The sequence below is a fragment of the Melozone crissalis genome, unplaced genomic scaffold (genome assembly GCF_028551555.1).
Source record: "Melozone crissalis strain CALT ecotype California unplaced genomic scaffold, PUWL_Pcris_2 ptg000027l_1, whole genome shotgun sequence".
In the NCBI taxonomy this organism is placed as follows: Eukaryota; Metazoa; Chordata; class Aves; order Passeriformes; family Passerellidae; genus Melozone; species Melozone crissalis.
Window position 1 is genome coordinate 33,268,477 of NW_026535805.1, and position 25,947 is coordinate 33,294,423.

The window sequence follows — 25,947 nt, forward strand, 5'->3', positions numbered from 1 at the left end:
CATAAGCCCCTCCCGCCGCCCGCGCCTGCCTCGGCCCCAGCCCCCCCGGCAGCGCACGCCGCTTCCCGCTGCCGCCCGCGCCTGCTCCGGGAGGAAGAGGGGCGGCGGCAGCAGCGGGCGGCCGAGAGGGACCCGCCTTTCACCCTCCCCGGCCCGGCCCCCCGGGCCCGCCGCCCACCGCGGGCGCGGCGCAGCGCAGCGCGGCCGCCGCCGCCCCGCCATGAGCCGGAGGTAGCGGCGGCGGCGCCTTCCGCAGCCGCCGCCGCCCGCCCGCCCCGCCGCGGCGGCGGCCGGGCCCGCGATGCCGAACCAGAAGGGCGGCAAGGGCAAGAAGAACAAGCGCGCCAACAGCAGCGGCGACGAGCAGGAGAACGGGGCGGCGGCGGGCGGCGGAACCGCGGCGGCGGCGGGCGGCGGTGCCGCGGGTGGCGGCGGAGCCGGAGCGGCGGCCGCGGGCGGCGGCGGCGGGGCGGGCGGCGGAGCGGGCGGCGCGGCGGCCGCGGGCGGCTCGGCGCCCGGAGACGTCAAGAGCGGTGAGCGGCGGGCCGGGCCCGCGGCCTCCCGCGGTGGCGCAGGCGGCAGCCGGGACCGGAGGGGCGGCGCGGAGGCACCCGCGGGGTGTGGGCGCGCCCGGAGAGCGGGGGTGTGTGTGGGGGTCAGCTGGGCCCTGCTGCCGGCGGCGGGATCTCCCCGAAAAACAGCCGGCGGGGCGGGGGCTGCGCGCAGCGGTGTCCCCGCCCGGTGACCCGGCGGAGGGCAGGCGCCGGCCGGCGGCGGTGCTGAGGGCGGCGGGAGCCCGCGGCAGGAGCCCGGGTGCGGTGGCTGCGGGCGGGCCGGGAGCGCGGTCCGGGGGCTGAGCGCATCCCCGGCGGGCGGGAAGCGCAGCGCTCGCCGGCAGCGGCCGCGGCGCGGCTGACTGGGAGCTCCGTTGAAAAATGCCCGCTTTATTCCGTCACTATTGAAAATGGAGTCCTGCTTTTCGGTCAGTTGTGTTTGCCGCTGTACAGCAGTTGGGTTTGTCGGGGCAACGTGCTCATTTCGCATCAACCATTTTATGCTGCCTTTGCTCGGTGGGTTGGATTTTGGTTCGCAGTGGGTTTGGTGAGGTGGTGCCTTGCATGAACTTGAATTGCTCTTCATGTTTGTTTCGCTGCAGAAGGATGTGTCAGGCTAAAACTAAAGGCAGGCAAAGATTTTATTTCACTTTTGCTAAGCCAAAAACCCCCACCTCTTAGTTCTGCTGCTAGGTTTGCAAACTGCTGTGCAGAGTCCCTATTCCTCACTTTTTTCGTCTCCCAAGTTCGATTTCAGCTTTTTACTCTCCGTGCTTTTCAAAAAGTGGGAGGGTGGCTACAACTGGTATTATGCTTTGTGACAGTAGTTTTGCCTATGGCTGTTAGAAAGGCACTTCCAAGTGTCTTAGTTTGGTTTTCAAGATGTCTGATTCCCATGTATTATTTAATGGAAACTTTTCCTTGGAAGTATTATCAATTAATTACAATTCACTTTAGCAAACAATGTCTTTGCAAGACTGTTTTTGTGAGAGTATTACTCCAGAGAATCATGGAGAATGACTAGAATTTCCTTTTTGGGTTTGTTTCAGGTTTTTTCTTTACTATTTGCTTTAAGTGAATGAACAAGGGGGAAAAAAAAGGGAGGTTAACAGAAGTCAGAATATTGCCAGAGTATTATTATCTTGACTTCAGTATGGGAATGTAATATGTCCAACATCCAGGTAGTGTCTTATGTGTTGGCTTTTCTCTGGATGGGGAGAAGCAATATTTTGAATTTTTGTTTTGCTCAAGCACAGGTGGCAGCAGTGGTGCACTTCTGGTGTGGCTGTATTGCCTGTGGATGATGAGGTGGTGTTCCATCTGCAGGTGCCACAGGAGGTGATGCCAGGGAACGCTGGTGGTGGCACAGCTCGCTAGCCAGACTGGTTATGAGTCTTCTGCTCTGAGGCTGTGTGTCCCACATGCTTGCCATAGCCCTCTCCTGTGCTGGCCAGCTTCCTCAGAAGCTGAGGCTGCCTTTCTCACATCTAACCTGAGGTGCTCCTTTATTCTCTCTCCCTGCTTCCATATCACTTCAGTCAGAAGCATCCCTTGACTCTTTCACCAAATGCCTCACTTCCCTTTTTTTTTACCCTCTTGCTACAGAGGTGCAGTCTTGGCTTCAACATTTGCTGTATGCTGTCTGGTCAGCACACCTGATCTTTGCCTTGACAGGATCATTGCATCTCATCATACCTTTATTTTCAGATAATCATAAAGGCTGGAGGGGTAGATGTGGTTGCTAGCTTTATTTTACACCTGCTCCTGCCCATCAGATAATGCTGAGCTGTAAGTTTCGTAAATTGTATTCTCTCTGGTAAGTGCAAAGCTTTCAACAGTTTTGGTTCAGGTTGTGCTGCAGAATTGGGAATCTGGCTCACATGCAGGGAAAACATTAGGCAATGATAGCAGATTCCTTCAAGTCTTCAAACCCAATGAATCTGAAATGAAGCCCTGTACTGTAGGCACAGCCCTGGAGGCAAGTAGCCCATTGCTAGACTGCAGACATTTGTAGGAGGCTGTGCACCCGAGGGTTGCTTGGTCACTAAGCAGTTTATGGAGGATGTGGCCTGCTGCAGTGCATGGTGTGGTTAATGGAGTTCTGCTGTCAAGTCTTGACTGTTTGTGGGAGACTATCTGGGTTGTGGATTAAGTCTGCAGGGTTGCAGGGAAGCTCCTAGCAGTACTGCTTTTGGGCTGTGCAGCTGCATGCTGTGACTTGTGCTGCCCAGGTCCTGTGAGACCTTGGATTTGCTCTTCTCTTCTCTCTTCTCTCTTCTCTCTTCTCTCTTCTCTCTTCTCTCTTCTCTCTTCTCTCTTCTCTCTTCTCTCTTCTCTCTTCTCTTCTCTCCATTGTCACCACGTGCTGCTCTAGCGTGATTTGTGTGTGTCTGGTGTCACTGCTCTCCTGCTCCACCCGTGCCCTGGGAATGCAGTGCATGATCATAATGACATAACCTGCTTGCTTTCATTAATGTGGCAAGGCAGAAGTAAGCAGAGATGAAAGCAGCAGATTGAGCAGTTGAAAATGTCTGTGCAGACCTTGGCTTTGCATTGTGATGTCAGTATAATGGTCTGATTACACAGTCACATCAGGACCCTACTTTGCTCACGGAGGACAGTGATTCAGATGTGTTTGGTTTTTTTTAAGTCTTCACAGTTCGTTGTGTTGTCCATGTATTGTTTATGCCCCTCATCCATGTGGCATAATGAAATAGAATTTTTAATTTCCTCTGGGCTTCTCTGTGCAGCCCTGACTAGCTGTGCCATGTGATTGGGAACTGCCACTACAGCATCCCTTTATCATGGAAAGTTCTTGTTCACTTCTACATTTTGATAAATTTTGTCTCAATCCCTGCACAATTTTTTCCTTGAAACTATCAGCCAGTTTTTGGCATGATGACTGAGAAATGTCAGCAGACTTTCCTGCTGCCCCAACAGGGCATTTGTTTATGTTTTTTTTGGTGGTTCAATTTTTGTGTGTTCAGGGCTCAGACTGGTCTTGAAGGGTTCCAGACTCCCACAGGGGAAGGCAGGGAGCACAACCACTGACCAGATGTGATGGCTTTTCTTACCTTGCACTCTCAGTTTCTTAGCAGGTATTGGGATGATGCCTACAAGGGGGATTCACATTCTCTGGCTATGTCCTCTGTTTTTATCTCTTCCATCAGACCATATGGTAGATTAATCTTTCTTGACCAAAGTGCATCAGTTTTCTGCACTAAGTGATGTACAGGACACGGAGAGGGAGTTATAGGGTGTGGGTGGACTGATTTAACAGGATCACAGTGCACAGGGAAAGTGAGATGTGATGTCACAGAAAGTCTCATTTCTTAGGTTACCTGTCTTCAGAGTGATTGAATGATGTTTCTAAACAAGATTTTAATTTTCTGATTTTCTAGCTAGTTTTCTGGGTTACTTTGCATAAAATCTGATCTGTGATCATGTAAAATTATCTCAGCAACTGCATGGCATAATTGCCCTTACCCCATTGATGGCAGTGTTCCTCATGGCAGCAGTTGGTTACCTTCATCTGCAGACATAAATGAGTGTGACATTTTGTGGATACTTTGCCCCATCATCAGAAGAGGAAAATCCACAGGGTTCACTTTTAGATCTGAGGCTCTGAGGAACAAATTCTTATTCTGTCTCTGCCTTGCTGAGGCTGGACACTTAAAGCTCTGCTCCAGCTGTTTTACCCCTTTATCCTCTAATTGTCTTGCTCTAGTTTTGACATAGAGTTGTTTCTGACCCTAATATTCCTTGTTCTATCAATTTTCTTTACCTTGTTTCCATTCTTCATCTCATTGTCCAGTAGAGCCAAGTCCTCTTCTTAGGCTTGGTGATCCCTGTCTTAACATCTTGCTGCTTCATCCCTTTGTCATTGTCACTCTGTTCTCTCCAGTGCTGTTGTTGTGGGAAGCCTAGAGAAAAGATAAAGCCGTGTCTCCTTAGCTGTGCTTTTTTCCTTTAACATATAATTCAGTAAAGCCAGCCAAATTAAGCTAAAAATACCCCCACAGCATAACAGTCTCTAAGTCACTGTCCTACTGGCCACCTGTTTTGAGATCTCTTTTTTTTCTCCCCCTGCCATAGGTGAGCCCTTGAGCTGCACAAGTGGCAGGGCTGGTGAGTTGCTTGGTTGGCAGGTGGAGCTGCTGGCTGTCAGATTTGTGTGCTTTTGAACACTTTGCCTGGGTTTCACAAATTTGTAAGACTGATTTACTTTCAAATAAAAATGCTAATGTAGGAAAAGTGTATGGAGAGGGAAATCAGTAAGCACAACAGTGACTAATGTGTTGAACACTGTGACTGGCCAACAATTATGATTTATTAAAAAAAAAATTATATCCTGGATGTAGGATAGTTAAAGACGGACATAAAATTCATCAATGCAATGTTTAATTTAAAAATGTGTTTTCAGAGAATGAATTGTTGTAGTATTTAAGCCTGGATTAATATTTGCTGTCAAATGTTCCCTGCTGCATATAACATCCAGTTCCAGTTTGGCACTCTAGTGATGTTCAGTATTGGCACCTTCTGATTATTTAGCCTGAGGGACTCCCATTGGTATCAGTGAGACCACCTGGAAAATTAAGTTTCTATTCTGTTGCAGTGACTACAGAATTTAATACCTATTAATTTACTAAGGGGAAATAATTTTGCCTTGTAATACCATTGTGTTCTTCTAACTGCAGAAATCAATTGAATGCAAATTTCACTGTCTCTATCAATGCAAATCAGGTTAAAAAGGACTTTCATGTTGGTTTTAGGATTTGAAAACTATGCAATTACATGCTTTGGTAGCAAATGCAGTTCATGTTTTACAAATCTTTGCAAATGGAATCATGTTCATGGTGTTACTGAGTAAAATAAATATTATCCTTTCATGCCAGCAAGTACACACCCATTTAAGTTTGGGTTTTTTAAATTATTTGCTATCAAAATGGTTATCAGTGCCCTGACAGTATTCTGTGTTCATGTGATTAGGTATTGTTCAAGTGTAGTGCTTTCATGAGTAAGGCTTGATGTTTGCTCTGTTTCATACCAGGAAATACAGTTTTTGAACTCATAGCTTTGCTTTGTCTGTACTCATTCCATATCTTACTCACAGTGACCTAACATGTAGTGACAAAATGATTTCTAGCCCTTGGAGACATTTGTAAGTTTCCTTTAGCCTTGCTTACAGCCTTGCATATTGAGACATCCTTTGATATTAAAGTACTGTCATGGCTGGCAGAAGTCCATCCTTCTCTCCTTTTCTTCCTGCAGCATGTGTAAGAAAAAAAAAAAAAAGGAAAACCTTGCATTCAGCTCAGAGTAAAATACTACAGCTAATCTTCAGGGTGTCTAAATTATAACAGGATTAATAGAGCATGGGCTTTCTTTAAACTCTTTTGATAGAAATTCAAATAATTTCAAAGAGGCCTCTTGAAACAGTAATCTAGTTACTGGAGTGGATAATTCCATTTTGAAAGCTTGTGGGATTTTGAGTGGAGCACTGGCATTTCCTGGTAGACTTCAGTGACATTTATCTTGAGAGCATTCCCTTCAACCTTTATGCCTTTCTGTCTGTCTCTGAGCGTCTATCAGTCCTCCTTCCTGGGCTTGAGAGGGATATTGCTGTTGTTCCTGTCTCCCGGGATGCCTGCTGGGAGAGGAGGCGGCTTCTGCTGGAGCCTGGCTGGTGGGTGTGCCTGGTACTCCCCATCTCCCCTTGTGTGCTGCCAATGCCCATTGTGGGAGCAGTGTCCAGCTGAGGTCTCTGTGTGCCACACAGATGCCAGGGATGGTGCATGACAGGGCTGGGAGCCTGCCTGCCATCGTGAGGGAGTTGTCTGGGAACCAACAGCTTCACATCAGGAGCTGCTGCCTTGAAGAGATGCTGGGTACTGCTTCTCCTGTTTCCCAGCTTATTTAGCATGGAAACTAAAATACAGTCTGTGGCACTGAAACTTGGGGAGAATGGACCAATGACACAAATATCCCTAGATCTGAAAATATAAGAGGTGTTGGTACCCCTTTATTCAACCTGCTTTCCTTTCTCTCTTGCCTTCTCGTGCTGTTGGACTGGGTGTGGTGGCTTGCTGGCTCTCGGTCTGAGCGAGTGCAGCCTGCAGTGTTGGCATCTGTGCTTGCCATTAGGGCATCTACTACATGCCACAGTTATCTCTGTTTCCAGCATGAGTTGGAGTTTGCCACTGAAAACTTGCTAAGGCAGGTACAGTAGAATCTGCTTTAGTTATTATTAGAATGACTGTTTCTTGAAGCACCAAGGTTAGTTCTCTGTAGCAGTTCAAGTTATTGAAAGCTCTTGGAAGGCTAAAGTGAGAGGATTTAATGGTTGCAGTGCTTTTCTGTGGGGACAATTCATGTGCAGACTAAGCAACAGCCAGTGTTCAAAACACATTAAGGCCCACCAGTCTTGGGATAGTCATGAATCTCTGCATTCACCATGATACAAGTCATCAGAAAAATCCACATGATGCTGAGGAGCCTTCCTAGCTGGGGCACAATTGCTTATGGCACAGAGAGCCAATTGTCTTCTGACCTGATTAAACCAAATCAGAATTCACATGGGAGTATTGGGGGTGCATAGTTGTCCTGGTACTGGTACAGGTAGAGGCTTAGGTCTGTTCTCTGGGGATATTTCTGCTTGGATTCAGGTGTTACAGCACAAGCTAGGGCAAGATTTCTTCTATACAGAGGGGGTCTATACAGCCCAAGCAAAAGCCAAAGCTTTTGTTTGTGATTGTTTTCTGTATTCAGACAACACATATTAAATGGAAAGAAACTGGCTAAGTTGGCTGATGATAATTGTACAGATGATGGTGATTTCTACAAGACCATATGAATTCTCATGTTGGGTTTCAGCAGCGTAGGCAGTAGGTTCAGCTTGGAGCACAGATGGCTGTGTAAACAAGCTACAAAATTATTGTGCACATGTAAGTGCCTGTCTTCCTTAGTTTGTACAGTTTCAGTTTTGATTTTCTGCCTTACTTTGGTGAGGTGATGGTTGAGCTGGGAGTGGGTGGTTGAATGAGAGCTGCAGATAACTGTATCACATGCTGGCTGCTGATTTCATAAACAGGCATTAGCTCAGACTGTGCTGTTAGTTAGAAGGTGTTAATGTGGCAGGTATGAGTTAAGCCTTCATGATTTCCATGGTATTTTCCTGCTGCTGTGAAGTTGCTAGGTATGTTTTTTTTAAATTTTTTTTGTTTATTGTCAAGAGATTGCCTTGGAGGTCAGATGTGAAGTTAGCACAAGTGAAGTGCATGGAGATGCTTCTAGTAGCTGCTGAGCCCTCTGGGAGTCTCATCACCTAAATTCTCAGCCAGGGTTTAGCAGCTCCAAATTACTGAAAATCTTTTCTAGGCGAAGGTGATCACTTCATGTTACTACTCACTTAATAGAATTAATGACATCTTGCACATGGGGTAAAGCGTGAGGGCTGGGGCTGCTTATGGCTTTGTTCTCTTTAAATCCCCTCTGAGTAGGTGTTGCCTGCAGCTGCGTGGTCCTTGGGGGCAGGACTGAGCTCTGCATTGGCACCTTGTGGCAATGTCAGTATGTAGGTGCATGCATGACAGATGTGAAACTGTCAGCCAGACTGACTGCAGACAGCTCCTCCTTGCAGGGGCACTGCCTCTGGCTGTTGCTTGCTGCAAGTGGACTGCTGGCCTTAGCTTTTCTTTCCGAGAGCATGAACAAGTCTTATGGCACAGAAAAAAGCCTGTGATAAGAGTGGCTTACCAGGTGCTGCTGTCCTGTTTTTTTCCCTTCTCTCATGGAAGCTTTCGTCTTGATCATTCGGCAAAGATTGCTTAAGAAGTTTTGAAGAGATATCAGTCATCATCAGTGAGCGTTACCAGTGTAAGCCCCGAGCTGAGCTGTTTTGAAAGACTTCTCTTTCTGTTTGTCAGCTGTTATTTGTTGTTGCTGCTGCAGTGAAGATCCAAGCCTGCCTTTTGGATCAACTTTTGAAAAGTTTTTTCTTATTGCATTCTTCTGCTGCACTTAGGCTCTTAGGAAAGTGGCCAGGCATTTCTGTATTGCCATATAATTTGTACTATTTAACCAGTTATGAGTATGACAATACCATTTTGTCACATCTTGGTAATCTTTGGAATATTAGATTGTATTACAAAGTTCAACAAAGCAAATACATCAGACGCTTAATTCAAATTTTCTCTTTCTGTCTGTTTTGTTGTGGTGGTTTATTTTCTACAGCTGCATTACAGTATTACTGCAGTAATATTATATGACTTCAATTAAAATAAAGCTATGCTGATGGCAGAGGAAATTCAGAAGATTCGTGCAGATGGTTGGTAGGGAGTGGCCTTCCCCAGGAATGACTCAGCTCTGGTTCAGGCTGGCAGAGTGAACAATTCCTGGCTGTGTAAGGTTGTGAAGAGAACAGTGTTCATGGGAAAGCAGGGTAGAGGTTAAAGTGCTTGGTTTGCAAGGTATGTGTCCCACAGGAGCCCTTCTGGCCTAGGTAATGTGCTGGCAACCAGTGTGTCCTTGGCATAGATGAAGAGACGCTAGAGTAACAGCAGACCAAGAGCAAGCCACTGTAAGTGTTTTGCAATCAATCTGGTGCCAAGACCTTTCTCTTTTTTTGGGGATAATTTCTTTTTGCAGATCCCTAACAACCTGCTGTTGCCTGACAGTTGTTTTAAGATGACAGGAGGGCTGTCTGGTCCAGCCGCCACCGCGCCTCCCTCTCCCTCTGCCCCCAGCCTCACATGTTTAACACCTCCCTGGAGTTCTACCAGAGATGGCAAATCTGTGCAGTGAGCTGAAACCTGTGCCGACGAGTAGGGGAAATAATTATCTGTTTCTGTCCGCTGACTGAAAACTCTGGTGCATAACACAATGGATAATGTGGGAGCGTAGCAGGGGAAGAGTGAATTTTGCTTTAGGCACCTGCATTGAGGGCTTGGAACAAATGAGAGCAGTCACGAAACTGAAGCCATGGAATCATTGCATTTGGCTTGCTGGGTACATCTTTGGTTTTATGATGGGTGTGTAAACAGAAGTAAACAACATTCTCCTTAATATACTTCACCAGAGGGGAGTTCCTCAGGCAGCTGTTGTTCTGCTGCTTTCATTTGGGTCATAAAATGGGAAGGATGGTCTTCATATACTGCCTTTCTGTTTTATTAAGAGGTAGAACCAGTTTGTGTGGGAGGATTTTTTGTTGTTGTTGAAAGAGGTATTTCTCAGATGTTTTATTTCTATTCCTATTCCTGGCTTTTATGGATGTTTATAAACCTGAACAGAAAAAATGAGAAAAAGCCAGAAAAACCAATCCAGGTTCCTTGCAGTCTTCTGTCATATTCTCATTTTTGAAAGAAAAGTTAATTTTATGGTGACTCTGTCAAGCATAAAACACAGCCTTGTTTAAACAGTGAGCTATCTTTGCACAAACGTACGTGTGTTTGGAATGTCGTATGTTATTTCTGTTTTAGAAGACATTTATGTACTGCTCCTTCCAACTATTTTCAAAATCACTGTTCCAAATCACTGCAGAGGAATATGAGAAAACATTTATTTTTTTATGTGGAAACATAATGTATTGAAAGCAGCAGCACGCGCTTGTAGTTGCAACTTGACAGCCTACGTTGAAGCTGTTCTGCTCCACAAAACTGCACGCTGTCTTGTTTTGTTCTCTTAGGCTGTGAAACCCATCTTGAAACTGAGAGTTAAACAGAAATTCTTTTATCATTATTTTGGCATTCTTTTGAAAGGAGCTGCTGGGAGATTGGATGTTGCTCTGATACCGTGTAATCTTTCATTTTCCCTGAAGTTCAGTTTTCATAGCTTTGGAAACCAGAATCTTGTTGAGCTGTTAGCGACTTGGAAGCAAATATATGTAGGTGACAAACCAGCTTGGGGCTGTAGGTGTGGATGGGCAGTTGGGCCATGTAATTTCTGTTTATTTCCCATCATAATCTCTCTTGACAGTAATCATTAACACTGTCATCATAAAACATTAGGCCAATGATTCTAGCTCGGACCTTTTGAAGAATATCTTAAAATTTATTTCTAATTAGGGGAAGTACAAGGGCTTGATAACAAGATTTTTTTAAAGTCTTGTAATACCAAAAAAAGTGTTCTGTCTCATGTATGAAATGGTGATTAAACCCAGACTACTTTTAAGGGTATGAATTGGTGGGACGAGCTCTTCACATTACCTAAAAGGAGGCTCCCATACTGATCTGAATGCTGTCTCTTTTGCTTCTAAGGCATATCTGTTGCCATGAACTGGGAAAATTGCACAAAAATTGCTGTTTTCTGTTTCTCATTTATTCTTTATGGAGGAACATGTGGCATGGTTATGTTTGGCAGGAGACATGGGTACAGAGAAGTCTTCAAGGGATATTTGGTCCTGCACAGTCTGTTTTGTACAGATAATTTGAAATGTGTGGCAAAACCAAATGTTGGCTTGAGGTTTTTTTATGCTTTTCAGGTAGTGGAATTTTCTGCTTTCTTAAATACAGGAAAACTACAGAAAACAACAGAATTTTCTGCTGAGACAACTTAAATTAGCCATGCTGGGCTTCTCAGTTTCTGTTGTGGAAGTCCTGCAGCAGTTTAATCAAGGCCTTCTCCAAACCAGCAGACTTGATAAAAGGCAGTCTGCATCAGTGAAAGCAGGTGCTTTGACTAGCATGGCGTAACCTGTGCTGTGGAGCATGGCAACAGGGCAGAGAGACCTGTTAGCTTTCTGGAGTGTTTCCTATGCAGCTACAGTGGCAGTAGTGAAATGTCAGATGAGTCCCCAGAGGAGGTGAGTAGACACCAGCTTCTCCTCTTAGCAATGATGTTTTCCAAAGCAATCTCATTGCCACCATTTAACAGTTTATTGGGGTCTTTTGCATGATGGAAGGTTTTTGTTAATGCTGTTGCTGTCTTTCAGCTGCTCTAGGCCTGCTTTTGCTGTGGTGATTATGTGACAAGCCAATTCACACTGTGTAGACAGCAGATCAGATGAGGGAATGTGTGAAAACTTTGCAATCATCTAGTTAATTTAAATGTTGAAGAAGACATAGCTGTCCAGAGCTCGAAGCTTTGCCTTTTCTTGCCCATAGTTCTGCTGTGTGGGTAGTTCCTCAGGTAATCTGGTGTCTGTAAATTCTTAAGGAGAAACTGGAGAAGATCTTATTCCACAGTATTTCCATTGACTGACTAGGTAAAGGGGGAAAAAGTCTGTTGAAAGTCGCCTTTATTTTAGCCTCTAGACACCCAGGACATGATCATTATTAAGTAATTGCTGACATAGTCTGTGGTGATGGTTTTTGTATTTCAGTCACTTATTTTATTAATTTCATTTTTTGTCCACATAGTGAGGAAGAGTCTGTAAACTTCTCAGGGGACTAGAGATCATACGTTTTTGCATACAAACTCAGAAACGTTTTCAAAGGGGGATCAAGGATACTTTCCTTTTTTAGTCAGGTAACTCTGCCGGTATGGGTGAACAAGTATAGTGTCTGTATTCAATTCTAGACCTGTCTGTGTAGTACTTTCTCTGCTGTCAGCTATAATTATACCTGCAACTGTTAGAACATTTACTCTCTGAAACACTGTGAGAGCATAAGTGGATTTTTGGCATGTTCTTTTTCTTTTGCTACCTTCTTGTAATGGTGGGAAGGAATATCTACCAAAATAGATGAGTAAAGGAAATGTGTGAGAATTGTTCATACTGGTGCCTCTGGTACCTTGCCTCACATGACTTCTGACAATTTGCCTTTCATGGGTTCAGTTTCACTGGCTTGAGGTCAGTTGCATAAGGATGCTATAATTGTGAACTCTAGTTTCAAACCTTAAATATCATGAAGGAAGGACTGACAATGAAGAAAAGCAGAGATGCTTGCTGGGGTAGTGTGATTTGAATCAAAGTCTGGGGGAATGGGTGGAAAAACTCTCTGATCTGGTAAACTGACGGATTTTGTTTCAGAGCAGGTAAGTTATCACTCACTTCTGCTCTTGGCTAACAATATTATAGTAAATAATAACAACATTATACTTAATAACACTCAGTAAAAGAGTGGAGAAAAATTAGTCACTGGTAGCCAATAAAATTGTTGATTCTCAATGACCTCTCCAAACTTGCACATTCTTAGCAGGCTTTTCAGACACGTGAGACAACCAATAACAAAATATTTGTCACAGTATAGAAGGAACTTCCAAAGAGTCTCTAGGGAAAGCCTCTCTTGTCTCTCTTCTCTACAATTTAGTTATTTGTTTTTAATGACTAAAAAGTCCATATTTTGAAATGAATTTTTTTTTTCCTTATTCTTCTTTGAAGGAAAGCTTTTGGGAATTTGTTTTGCTTGCAATTTATAGGGCACTCTCTGAAGGAAAGGTATTGCAGAAGAGCTCTTCCTGCAAGTATGCCACTTTTAGCGTTAGAAACAGAGATAGAAATTAAGTGAAGGATGTGGCATCTTCCAGGGAATGGCTCAGCAAAGTTTTTCTGTGCAATTTGTACCTCTTCCTTTCATGTAATTAAGTTTTAAGAACTTCAGTAATCTTGACTTTACTGAAGGTTGCTTTGACCATTTTGTTTGTTTATATCCTTTTCCAAAAACTTGCTGGGAAAGGGACCACTAGCACAGCAAAGATCTGTTGTTGCAGAGTATCTCATTTGTGTATTACTGCTGTAGGACAGGTGATGATGGATAGTGTGCCTCATACTGAGAGTTGGAGTCAAAGTACATCTAGGAGCATTCTACTGCAAATTATGTAGTGTTATTTGTGCAAGCAGTAATAAAAATGGGATTAAAAACAATGCAACAGAATGGTGGTTTTTTAACCTGCTCATCAGATAGAAATTTAAAGTCCTAAGGTGAAAAAATTTCAGTCATGGCAGTCTCTCTCCTCAAGGCTCTGTCATAAGTCCTGGGGCTCTGGCTGAGACTTGAGTGGAACTTCAGGAAGCTGATTGCTGTGTTTTAGATAGGGTGAGGCAGCACTTGACCACGGAAGACCTGGAATAAGCCTGCTGATATTTGAAAGCAGGAATACAGAGGTTAAAAGGCAGCCTGACTGCCCTGTTGGAGCAGTACTTTCTGAAGAAGCCAAAGAATAAGGAAGACAGAAATACAGAGAAGAAGTATTTGTCATGCTTGAGTAAGCATCTGTGGTGGGGGTCAACCTGCTACAGCATCTAAAAAGTTCTTACAAGAACTCTAGTAAAAAATTTCCAATCCCTTTTGAGCCTCCCAGCTACAACAGAGCAGCCAGCAATGGGAATCTTGTGTAGTCTCTGGTACTTTGGTGAAGAACTGGAAAACGTTGTTGGTTCATAAATGCAGAAAATTTTTTTGTAGAACATTTTTTTGTGTAGAAGCTGATATTGTTGCTGTGAAATAAGTGAAGTAAACTGCTCTTTGCTCAAGGATATAGCAAAGCTGCTACTTTGCTGATAAAATATCATGTTGTGTTTGGATTTTTTCACCTGTCTGTGCTGCAGAACTGTTTGGTTTGTGAAATTTAGCTATCTAGAAGGTCAGTGGTGGTGATGTAGTCTGTATTTTCCTAAGCCATGTAATGAAGGCCCTCTTTTCTGTACTAGGAACGTAAGCTCTTTGTCGTGCTTTTCAAAGTTCTCTGCTCACTCCTTCTCTCTCTCCCTATCTGTTGTCTCTTGCTCAGTCCCCAAAAAATAAATTTCTTTTCCCTCAGAAAAGATCAATTCCTGCCATTCCATAATTGCAAAGCTGGGTGTACTTGCTTATTTACTTGTATTGCTTACTTGCTTTTCAAACAGGCGTCTCTGTGTGTTCTCCCCATGTTGCCTCTCAGGCTTCAAAGCAGCTCTCCAGAAACATTCACAATGCATCTTAATGCCTTGCAACAGTATCCACAAATGCTTGAGGAGGGCTAATGCTTCTGAGGTGCTTTGGTTTTGAATATTACACAGACTGCAGTGTCATTTTGTTTCTTTATTTGTGCATTTCCTTATCTCCTTTCACATGCTTATCTCTTTTTGGTAAATACTGCTTTTTTGCACTGACCCAGAGCTGGTGCTTTTGGCTCTTTAGTAATACAGGTTGTTAGTAAGAGCTTGGGTGTGTTTGTCACAGTGTTTAAAGAAAGTACTGCAATAAATGGGCCATTAAGTTATTAATGTATCTCTTTTGCCTTCCACAGAAGCCCCTTGTGCTACTCCACTGATCTGTAGCTTTGGGAGGCCCGTGGACCTGGAGAAGGATGACTACCAGAAGGTTATATGCAACAACGAGCACTGTCCCTACAGCACTTGGATGCACCTTCAGTGCTTCTATGAGTGGGAAAGCAGCATCCTCGTCCAGTTCAACTGCATTGGCAGAGCCAGGAGCTGGAACGAAAAGCAGTGTCGCCAAAACATGTGGACCAAGAAGGGATACGACCTGGCTTTTCGGTTTTGCTCCTGTCGCTGTGGGCAGGGTCACTTGAAGAAGGACACGGACTGGTACCAGGTGAAGCGAATGCAGGATGACAAGAAGAAGAAATCCGTGTTGGAGAAGAGTACAGGAAGGTCCGTGACGGAGTCAGCAGAGGAGGCCAAAAAGGGCAGGCTGGCCAACAAGCCGCAGAAGGGCTTGAGTAACGACCTCCAGCGAAGGCACTCCATGGACAGGCAGAACTCCCAGGAGAAGGGGGTCATGGGGGGCAGCTACGCCGTTCGCTCGCCCTGTGTCTCCCCTGGCCAGTCCCCTCCCACCGGCTACTCCATCCTCGCGCCCACGCACTTCAGCGGCCCTCGTTCCTCGCGGTACCTGGGGGAGTTCCTGAAGAATGCCATTCACCTGGAGCCCCACAAGAAGAGCATGGCTGGGGGGGGCATGTACAGGAATGCACATTTTGATTACGGGGCGGCTGGCTTGCAAGCACATAGATCAGGACACTTCGATACCCCAGTGCAGTTCCTGAGAAGGCTCGATCTGTCTGAGCTGCTCACTCACATCCCCAGGCACAAATTGAATACCTTCCATGTGCGGATGGAAGACGACGCCCAGGTGGGCCAAGGGGAGGACCTGCGGAAGTTCATCCTTGCTGCTCTCAGTGCCAGCCACAGGAACGTTGTAAACTGTGCTCTGTGCCACAGGGCGCTGCCAGTGTTTGAACAGTTTCCGCTGGTGGACGGGACCCTGTTCCTTAGCCCATCGCGACACGATGAGATTGAATATGATGTTCCCTGTCACCTTCAAGGTACAGGTTGTCTGTCAGTCATGCTAGGTTTCATTAAATGATGGAACTGCCTTCTGTGCCCTGTCCCTGCCATTACAGATTTTCATCCCGGTTCCACATTTTTAAGCAGTTCTGTAAAGCTTGAAGTAATGTCCAAAATACTCATGTGGATCAGATTGAAACACTTAGAGGGAATTAAAAGAAATGCTGTATAGAAAGATCCATGCCTTGTGTTTGGGCTTACAACTAAACAAGTTCTGATCCGATTTCTAGGTAGACCATGGGAAGGTTTTCCAGCCAATCTGTTCTGGAGCTTATGCATGCTTGTTTATCTCTTGGGATCATTACTCCAGGATGCACGCCACCTTTTCAATTTAAGCATGCTGTGCTGCAGCCTGGCTGAAAGTTGTATTTGTACCACTGATGGGGGTGAGGTACCTCTCATCTGCTTTCAGACTACAGAGTATCAGTTTTGTTTTATAGCAAAGTATTATTTCTTAAATACAGAAAAGTCTGGCCTCTGTTAACACAGGCCTGGAGAAGTTGGATGTAGTAAGAGTAAGCTTTTAATATGGTATGTTAAAGCAGCAGTGTAGCAGTGAAGGTTTTATACTTATTTCCAAACTTGCACATGCTATTGATTATGTCCTAGCTCTCAGATGAGTTGAGACCATAGCACTTGTTTCTTTTTTCCCTCTTAGAGAAACAAATTAATGTAGCCAGCATGAGCTTCAGCTCTTCCTGAAAGCTGGTGCCCAAATGTGAGAGATCAGGGTGGTACATGGCTGGATGTGCCTGTCCTGCAGCGTGCTAGCAGGCAGCGTGGCTGAAGTAAGTCAGAGAAGGTATTCCTCAGCTGGTGGCCAAAAGCACAGAGTTATGTGTTGAAATGTGCATTGCTAAGGGATTAACCAGAGGTATTTTAACATTAAAGTTTCTCACCTTTCAATAAAATACCTTGTATCCCATGTGTGGCCATAATATATGTTATGCAACATACCTTTGCTCAGTAAACTTTGTATTTTATTTTTTTCTTTTCTTAAATCACTATGCACTAAGTCACTAAACTGTATTCACGCTAACATTATTGTTTCTGTCTTGCCTAGTGTACCATAAGGAGAAAAAGCAATAGGCAAATATACAAGCCAGAAAAGTCCTAGGATAAACAGAATATACCTGTGTGAGATAACTATGCTTATTTGCTTTGATGGGGAGTCACACAATGTGCTTGTGATTTTATCAGTACAAAAAGCTGGTTTAGTAAAATAGCGAAACTCACTGTTTGTTAACATTTGCCTCTAAGAATGAAACTGTGAAATTATTTTTTTTTACCTTAATTATTTCTTAACTGTTGGACGATATATCTGAAAGACAAGTTGCTGTGAATAATTAATTGTTAAAATTTTTGCTTCCTTGTCCTGGGTAAGATGGTTTCTTACCAGAAGTATTCTCTGAAATGAAATTAAGCTGTAAGGTGCTATTCCAGGCTGTTATTTTCTTTTCAGTACAGAAAATAATTTCTCATACTTCAGGCATGTTTAAGATACCAGGTGCCATATTTCCAATACAAAAAGTATCCTGAAAATTAAATGGTGGGGGAATGTAGTATTTTAAAGTGCAGCAACGGTGCAGAACTTCAGATGGGGAAAGATATTTATCTTCCTGCTCAACTGCTGTGCATGGAGTTGTTTGAACATCACCAATCTTGAGTGTTCACTTCAGGAACAGAGTTAATTATATATGTTATATGTGTAGTATATACATTTTAGTTTCATCCCATCATGTTTTCTAGAGCTGAACATGACAGTGTAGAATAACTCAATTTTTACCAGCTCACACTAGTAAGTCTGTTTTGTATGTATATTTTAAGAAGAGTCTGTTTTTTCTGGTTTTTCTAAAATAGTTGGCTTAAAAACCAAAACAAGTGAAAACACAGACTATTAATTTTGTAAGTGTCTGGTACAGACTAATCATAAACTATTAATATCTTGGTCCCATTTTTGTAGAAGAGTTACACGATGTGTGTCTGTTGAATTACAGTTGGTGATGTGTTCAGTGCTTTGATGCTAAAGAGCACAAATTGCCATCCAAGGTGAACACATGTTGAACACAGTCCTGTTTTGTGGCTGATCTGTAATGTCACTACTGCTGAGCTCTGTCTTACATAGCTGTGCAAAATCTGGTATGTTACAGGATTAGTACTTGGTGTCAGGCCTCTTCTAATTGCCAACTATTAAATTGCAAATCAATTTAGTCACTAAAAGTCAGGCATAATCTAGGTGCTAGATCTTTATAATTCATGTAGGAATTTTTTTTTGTGAAAGTCGGTCTCAGATTTTGCATTGGTTAGTTCAATCACGTGTGTAGTGAAAATATTTGATTTCTGAGCCACTTGCTTTTTATGGACATAAATGTAACTCAGGTTTTGAAAGTCATCGTGCATACAGAGCCTAAGGTGCTGATAGAGCTCATTATATTCTTAGTTGTGAATGGCATTTTGAAGTCTTTGTATGTGCAATATATAATGTAAATATACTTGTTAATGAACAGTCAGAAGAAAGTACATGAAAAATTTCCTCTTCTGACTGTTGCTTTTTCTCCATGGGGACTATTAGGTTGTTGGTTCCCTCTTTGCTGGAAGATACCAGCAAGTTGTTAAATGAATCTGTACCAAGTTTGCTAATAAACTTCAGCACTTCTCCACTTCTTATGTCAGGTGGGGATGAAGCTAGGGCAGTATTCTGGTTTTGGAAACACAGCAGCTGCTCTTACAGCTTAACCTGACATCTCTTCTTGGAGGTTTAGCAACTCCTTTTGTAAAGTATTCTGCTAAAATCTACCAGCAGATGATGTAAGAGAGAGTAGGCAGGGTGATGACTAATTCCTGAGTTCTGTATAGCTTTACTCAAGCCTGTGTATTTCCTGTAGAGAAGTACTTTTTGCTTTATCATTCACCCTTTATAAAGAAAAAGTGATTTGTATCGCTAAAGGTCAGATACCACATTGCAGAAAATGTCTGCTTTAATCTTCTCTTTTTGGCTCCTTAAGGTGTGTCTTTTCTGTCCACAGGAAGGCTTATGCACCTCTATGCTGTTTGTGTAGACTGCTTAGAAGGGGTTCACAAAATTATCTGCATAAAGTGCAAGTCCCGATGGGATGGAAGCTGGCATCAGCTGGGAACTATGTACACCTATGATATTCTGGCAGCATCTCCCTGTTGTCAGGTCAGTACCATACATAAGTAACGCTCATAAGGTGAAATTCCAACTGATTAGATAAAGTCAAGGTTGTGTGTCTTTTCTTCCTTTCCTCCTTCCATCCTTCTTTTCCAGCCTGTGCCTGTGAGTGCAATACAAGAGGGCTGATGGGTCTGTGTCCCTTTGTTTTCAGAGATACAATGGCCTCTAGCCAGACTAAAGTCATTGCAAGGCTCACTGGTTAATACACTTATGTTTTTAAATAAAGCCTCCTGTAAATGCATTGGGAATTAAATCTGATGCTTCGTCACTAGCATCACGAGAGCCAGGTATAGTTCCACCTTTTGAGCAGACGTTTCATGTTTCCAGGATTTTTTAGTTCATAAATTGTGTTTTATCTTAACTGCAGCAAAAAAGTGCCAAGAGAACAGAAAGGTCCAAAGTGTCTTTGTGCTTGGAGATTACTCAGCTCAACAATCTTTGTTGTGGCTGACCCTGGTGATGACACTCACCCACCTGAAGCAGCCTGAAGTAACTTGGAGTTCATTAAACACTCACCTCATCTGTGCCTTGAGAGAGAGGAAGATCCAAGGCTTGGGGCTACTCCAGAGTGTGTCTGAGACAGCAGGATTGTTTGCATTGCAGAGAATTAATTGTCCATGTGATAGACAGAGCACTTCTGCCGTGCAGGTAGGGGTAGGCAGCTGTGAAAAAAACATCTGTCTGGCAATGAGTCAGTGCTCTGCTGCAGATGCTCAGTCAGACACACAGATCGTGGTAGTAGGTCAGGACAGAAGCCTTGCACAGATACACCCATTCAGACTGGGATCACTTCATGGTAATGTGCATACTTCAAAGCCATCTGAAATACCGGTTTGTCAATATGCAAAATGACAGTTTATTTTAAATTTAATGTATTTAACAAAATGTGTTGCTCAAAAGACAAGTGGTATTGTTGATGCTGGTTAAGGTGACATTGGTAGCAGTTATAACTACAGACTGACACATTACCTCCAAATTTAGTGTGTCTTGAGGCTGTAACTTTTTTTTAAAAATAGGAACTTTTAAAGGTAAGGAAAGCACTGATACAAACTTGCTACCTTTGTAAAAGTCAGCAGCTTCAAATCTGAATTGTTTCTGTTGAAAGAAAAGATTTAAGATCTCATTATACAAGAGCCTTAATTACATGATTAATGGAGAGTGTGACAGTACATGGTCTAAGAACTCACTATAAAAGCATTAGCTGCAGTGACTGTGATTGCCAGATAATAAGCATTATTGTTTCACCATGATTGTTACAGATGATTCTGTGCATACAGAAGAATGAATTTAAATATGGTATATAATAGAATTCCAAATTGCCTTTCTGGATTTATTATGAATAATTTCGTGCCTTACTTCAAAATATTTAATTCTGCATCACAAATTTGCATGTAGAATAACAAACTGCAACCATTGTCAGATTACTGACTCTTAGCTGATGTGCTGGACCTGTAGTAAAGGAGAAAACCCTTTGGTTAAGAGTTCCATAAAAATTCATAACCTAGTAGACTGTATTTCTTAAAATTTCTGCTTTTCCAGCAAAGCAGTGAAGCTGTTGATTTGTTTCTTTTTGAGTCTGGTCTCAACAGGGATAGTACTTTAATAATTTCCTCCTCTCCTCATCCAGGAAAATCCCTTAAATCAAGGTGGCCTAGACAATACTTTTTGTTCTTTTCAGTGGAGAGCTGAAGCTTTCATTAATGTACTGGGCTGTGAGGTTAAACTATGGTGCAGCTCAGACCCTTGCTGCTCATTTGCCATTTTTACTCTTTAACTTCTTTACAGTCTCAAGTCCTTCTGCTTCTCTTGATTATTCCAAAGGGCTTGCTGAGCTTTCATGCTGCCTGTTGCTTTCTTTGTATCAGATGGGCTGTGTTTCTCAGCTAGATTTCTTCTGAAGTCTCACTTCTTTGCAACAGCTGAATATTAATAGCTCTGTCCGTCCTCACCTATGACCTTGAATTATTTCTCATATCCACCCAGTTAATGTTGCTTCTTTCTCAGTTGGATTTTGCAGAATAGTTTGTGTGTTGAAGTGATGTTTAGTTTGTATAACATGATATGTACTATAAATGTTTAAATAGACACTTAAAGTGACACAATACCATGTTGTGCTGATAAAGTAGATCAAGTTATACATTTGTTAAGCCAAAAGATTAAAATGCTGATGTATTTCATAGACAGATGATGTTCAAATGTTAACCTAAATAGTTGAATTACTGTGGCACAAATATGAAATTTCTCTCTTAGCTTTGATGCTTCATTAATGATTTATTGAGACACCACGTCTTGTGCTGGGAAATGAGGAATTGATTCAGAGATTTAGCAGCACAAAATAAACATTGATATTCTCTACCTTCCATCAGTCAGAGTGGGAGGTGACCCACTCCCCAGAATTTGGGGGTGGTCTTTAATGTGAAAGGCATGGTGTGTGCGTGTGGGTTCCCAGTCCAGGTGAGGAATGTCCCTACCAGCACGTCCCACTACTGCCAGTTTCCTGACTGACCCCTTCTCCTGCTGGGGGCACAGGGGGCTGCCTCTGGCACCTTGTTTCCCAGAGGTGAGAAGCTGAGGAGAGTGTGGTTATTTCAATACTTTTTTTTGTTTGTTTCTTTGTTTGTTGCAGGCTCGGCTGAACTGTAAGCACTGTGGGAAGCCAGTAATAGATGTGCGGATTGGCATGCAGTATTTCTCTGAATACAGCAACGTCCAGCAATGTCCTCACTGTGGAAACCTAGACTACCACTTTGTGAAGCCATTTTCTTCATTTAAAGTTTTGGAGGCTTATTGACGAAAGCTTTGCTTTAGTAATAGCTATTTTATGGGTATTTCAACTTTATTACATATCTTTTTATAGGAGTCATTCTGTGATGAAATCTAATTTCTTTTCTAACTGAAAGAGCAGCTTCTTTGTCAGTGTACATATTAATATGTATATATACATGTTGTTAAAAACCAGAATCCTCCTGACAAGATCTCTGTGAAGGTTGGAGGCAAGCCAATTTAATGGCCTTTCAATATATCCCATGTGTGGGGTAAAGTTCAGCTAAAAATGACTTGGGTTTATTTTTTGTACACTTGTAATACAGTTTATAGGAAGGGTGTGGGAAGACATAAAGGACAGAGAAATATGTCCATTTGGAAAATGGGTAATTGCATAGGGTGGTTCCTCCAGCTTGGTGGAAATGGGAAATCCTTGGAAAGAAATGTTTCTGTTCCTGTTGAATTCATTCAGCCTTCTGCATTGGTTCCCGGGGGTGCAGGAGCTGGCCCTCTGCTGCCAGTCCCCTCAGCAGGCTTTCTTTCAGATTTCCCATGGCCAGGGTAAACTGAGGTGTCATGACAAGTGAATGTAAATGTGTGCCAGCAAATGCAATCTTGAATGAATTCTTTTGGCATTGTGTCTTCCTGCTATGTGTGTTTGATGTGCATTGCCCTCACTGAGTTATAGTGCAGGCAGTAGTGCTGCTTCCAACAGGGCTGTCATGTGCCCAGCTGGGTCATCTGCTCGTACCAAAACAAGCTGGAGATCTTAAAATGCTTTATTTAAAGGTGTTTCTTCACAGACATTTTAGGGAAGGAGCTGGCTGAGCTGAGTGGGGATGTGGTTGTATGTGCCTGCTGGGACTGAGGCTTTGCTGTGTGCTGCAGGCTTGTGTGGCTGGTGGGGAAGGAGAACCATGAGTTGGAGTCTGGGCCCTCAGACCTCTGTGGGCTGAGGGGTACTGAGTACAAAACATGTCATCACTTTTTAAAGGAATTAATTGCTGCACCTTTGTCTTTCAAAGTTGTGTTCAGTCTAGGATCTAAAAACAAGGAGATGTTTTAAGAAAGCAAACTTAGTATATTTACTTTCTACATGCCTCTGTGCTGTACATAATAGACTGCATTAAGCAGTGAATTTGTATCAGAGAGCTTGGCCCTGTAGACTCTGCAGTTGTTGTTTCTTGACTCCCATTTTTCCCTTCCTTAAATAAATTTTTCAAAATAGGTCATTAATCTTTTGCTTGGTTTCTCAAATCAGTTGAGATTTAAGGGACATTTGGTTTTTTTGCTTTTCTCGATAGTGTATTTATGAAGTGTTTGTCCACTGGAGAAGTGTGGGGTTTGTTTCTATTTACATGGTGGGATTATTTTTGTTTCTTCTGAAATCTTTTGTTTTTCCAAATTAGAATCTTTTTAGAGTGTATCTGTTGAAATCACAGTCTTGAAAATGGCCCTCATAGTCTGCCACCCTGGGAAAGAAAACAAAAAAGTCAGAAGCCAAAATAGTGTTTTTTCCTATGTTGGACTGAGAGTCACACTTCCTGCTGAATTAAGAAATTATCATGCACATAAAAGTCAAGCTGAATATCCATGTTTCTTTGTGTGTAAAAATGACAAGTTCAGAGTTTTATTTCCTGGCTGTCTCCACTGCAGAATTAGCTCCTTTTAGCATTAGCTACCCTTCAGGTTGTACCCAGGCTGCGCAGAGTGTTGGCACAGTTGGAGTGGCAATGTCCTTGGGGTCCCCCCAGCTCATGTGGTGCAGCTGTGTTAGCAGGCTGTGGTAGCTTCACCACTGGTGCTCCTCTCCTTCTGTGCAAGTTCCTGGGCTTGGGTTTGGGTCTGGGCACATTCCTGGGGTTTTGTGCCATTGTCCTCTTTGCATCAGTTCTGGGAAAACCTGTTTCTTCTTCTGGGAGAATTGTGGGAAAGTCTTTGAGAGCCTTCTAACACTGTCCTTTCATGGCTACCACAAAGTTACACCCAGGCCAGCTGCAGTGGGACCAGCACTGCACCCATTGTCCATAGGAGCAAGACCTGGCCTTGGGCATTCCTGGGCAGGAAGGTTTCTAGAGATAAAACCTAATTAGCTGTGCAATGTAGACTTCCCTTGTGAAGAACAATGGAATTATAATTTGGATTAACTCCTTCAGAAGGATGAGCCTTTCAGCTTTGATGGTGTGTTGAGCAATCTGCTGGAGCTAGGGTGGCTGACAAGGTTGGAGTTGTGTTGCCTGGCAGGACCATGAGAACCAGACCAGACAGAAAGCAGCGGCCTGAAATCACACAGCAAAGACAAAGCTCCTGTAATGAAGCAATTAAAGAGAGCAATTAAAGCATACATCTCCTACTGTAGGTTCAGTCTTCAGTGCCAGTCACACATCATGAGTCTGGGGTGTCAGTTCCCATATAGGATACATGGCATTGTGTGCTGTTTTTTGTGCAGTGTTGGGAGGGTGTCACTGTGCAATGCACATGGTAGGGGAGAAGTGGGATCTGGAGTTGTCCTAGATACTTGTTCACTTGCTTCCCTTAGAGTAGCTTAATTTGTAATTCTGCCCTTTAAGTTCTTGGATGCCTCTCTAGAACTGTATGTGTGATAATCAAAAATGAGTAGACATGGAATAAAAGAAATATGATCAGCTTTAAAATAAGTATTTGAGAGATTGTGTAATATATCCAAGTCAAAACCAGGAATGGAGCAGACTGAGAAAATGGGAAGGGAAAAGCACATTTATAGTCTTAACACTGACAGGGAATTACGTGCAAATCTATCTAAGAAAGCAGTTTAGTTCTTTGCCAGCTTTTCCTTTTAATTCTGCTGTTGAGTCTTACCTACTGCTTGAGGAATGCCTATTTTCTTGTAAAACACATTGCTCAACTGGAGGCTAGCAGCATACATAGCACTGTAAAAATGATCCTCAGTAGAAACCAGCTGAGCTACAGAAAGGTTCTTCTGAACTTTCACTCCAAAGTAAATTATCCCTAATTTGTAAAGGCTTTCCCTGCTTCTTGTTGGTACTGAAAGCTGCTTTTGGGTCACTGGAAAATGCACGATTTTCTCTAACCTGCAGATTCCAGTCAAGCAGTCAGCCCTCACCTTTGGCCAGGAGAGTTTCCTGGGCTTTGCCAAAGTAGAAGTGCAAATGCAACTTCTTTGGGACCTAATGGCTACTTTGGAGCTTAAACTAGACCACAGTTGCTCTGCTTCCTGTCTTGACAAGCGCTGGAAGTAGTCATGAGCTTACAAATGCATCATAAGGGAAATTACCTCCCAAGGTAGGGAGCTGCTTGCTTTGTTTAGTTTATTCTTGGCTAGTTTATTCTTCATTACCTTTCCTTTCTCTGGTGCTGTGTGTTCTTTTTAAGCTGGCCCATGGTCAGATTAAATTTGCCTGCAATATGTTTTGTAAATGAGAATGCGGTCCTCTGGATTTGGAGGTTCATTCTACTCTTAAGTGCACGATACTCCTTGTGATAGTAATAGGAGTTGCATGTGCAAATGCTTTTCTTTCCAGTAGTTAAATCTCCTTTCCATAGGAGAGGCTTGCATTTAGGTAGGCTTCATATTTTGGATGTGTAAAACTGAATTCATCCATCAAGATGTCTACAAATAAACTTTGATAACCATAACTAACAAAATTGACATCTTTTACACACTGATGTGTAATTTGACACCTACCAACATGAACAGCCTGAAATTGTTGTTCCAATGCTGCAGAGTCATTAAAACTACAGTGTTCTATAGCCAGACCATAGACTATCCTATAGTCTATTTACATTAACATCTCCAGAAATGAGCAGTGTATTCATAATGAGTTTAATTGGAAAAATAAGGAATATTCCTACAAGGGAGGCATCTACCCCAATATTTTTCTTTTTTCCTTTTTTTTCCCCCTCCCATGTGTTCCTCATTTTGCTGTACCAAGTAACCAAGGACAAACACATTGTAAGGCCACTGGTGAGAAAACCCCTCAAAAATATACTTGTCCATAAAGGTTTCATGTTGAGACATTCTCGGATTGCACTTTTGCAGATGGAAGAATATGTACATAGCAAATGAATGTTGATGAAATTAAAATAATTGGTTATGATATCATTTATGTGTGTTGTTAGAGAATATTTTGTTGTGAGTTCTCTGTATTAAAAAGTAATAAATACCAGACAGCTAATGGTGTGGGTTCTTCTTTCCCTGTTTCCTGGAG

The 25,947-nt window shown here is 43.0% G+C and overlaps 1 protein-coding gene across 1 annotated transcript; it reads left to right on the top strand.

The window, feature by feature from the left end:
* The first annotated feature begins 273 nt into the window (after window positions 1-273).
* Window positions 274-25,914, top strand: HECA (hdc homolog, cell cycle regulator). The gene is made up of 4 exons (XM_054279857.1): window positions 274-533; window positions 14,718-15,758; window positions 18,807-18,961; window positions 21,603-25,914. Exons 1-4 carry the CDS (start codon window positions 302-304, stop codon window positions 21,765-21,767), a joined length of 1,593 nt encoding a protein of 530 aa, XP_054135832.1. The 5' UTR covers window positions 274-301; the 3' UTR covers window positions 21,768-25,914.
* Window positions 25,915-25,947: the final 33 nt, after the last annotated feature.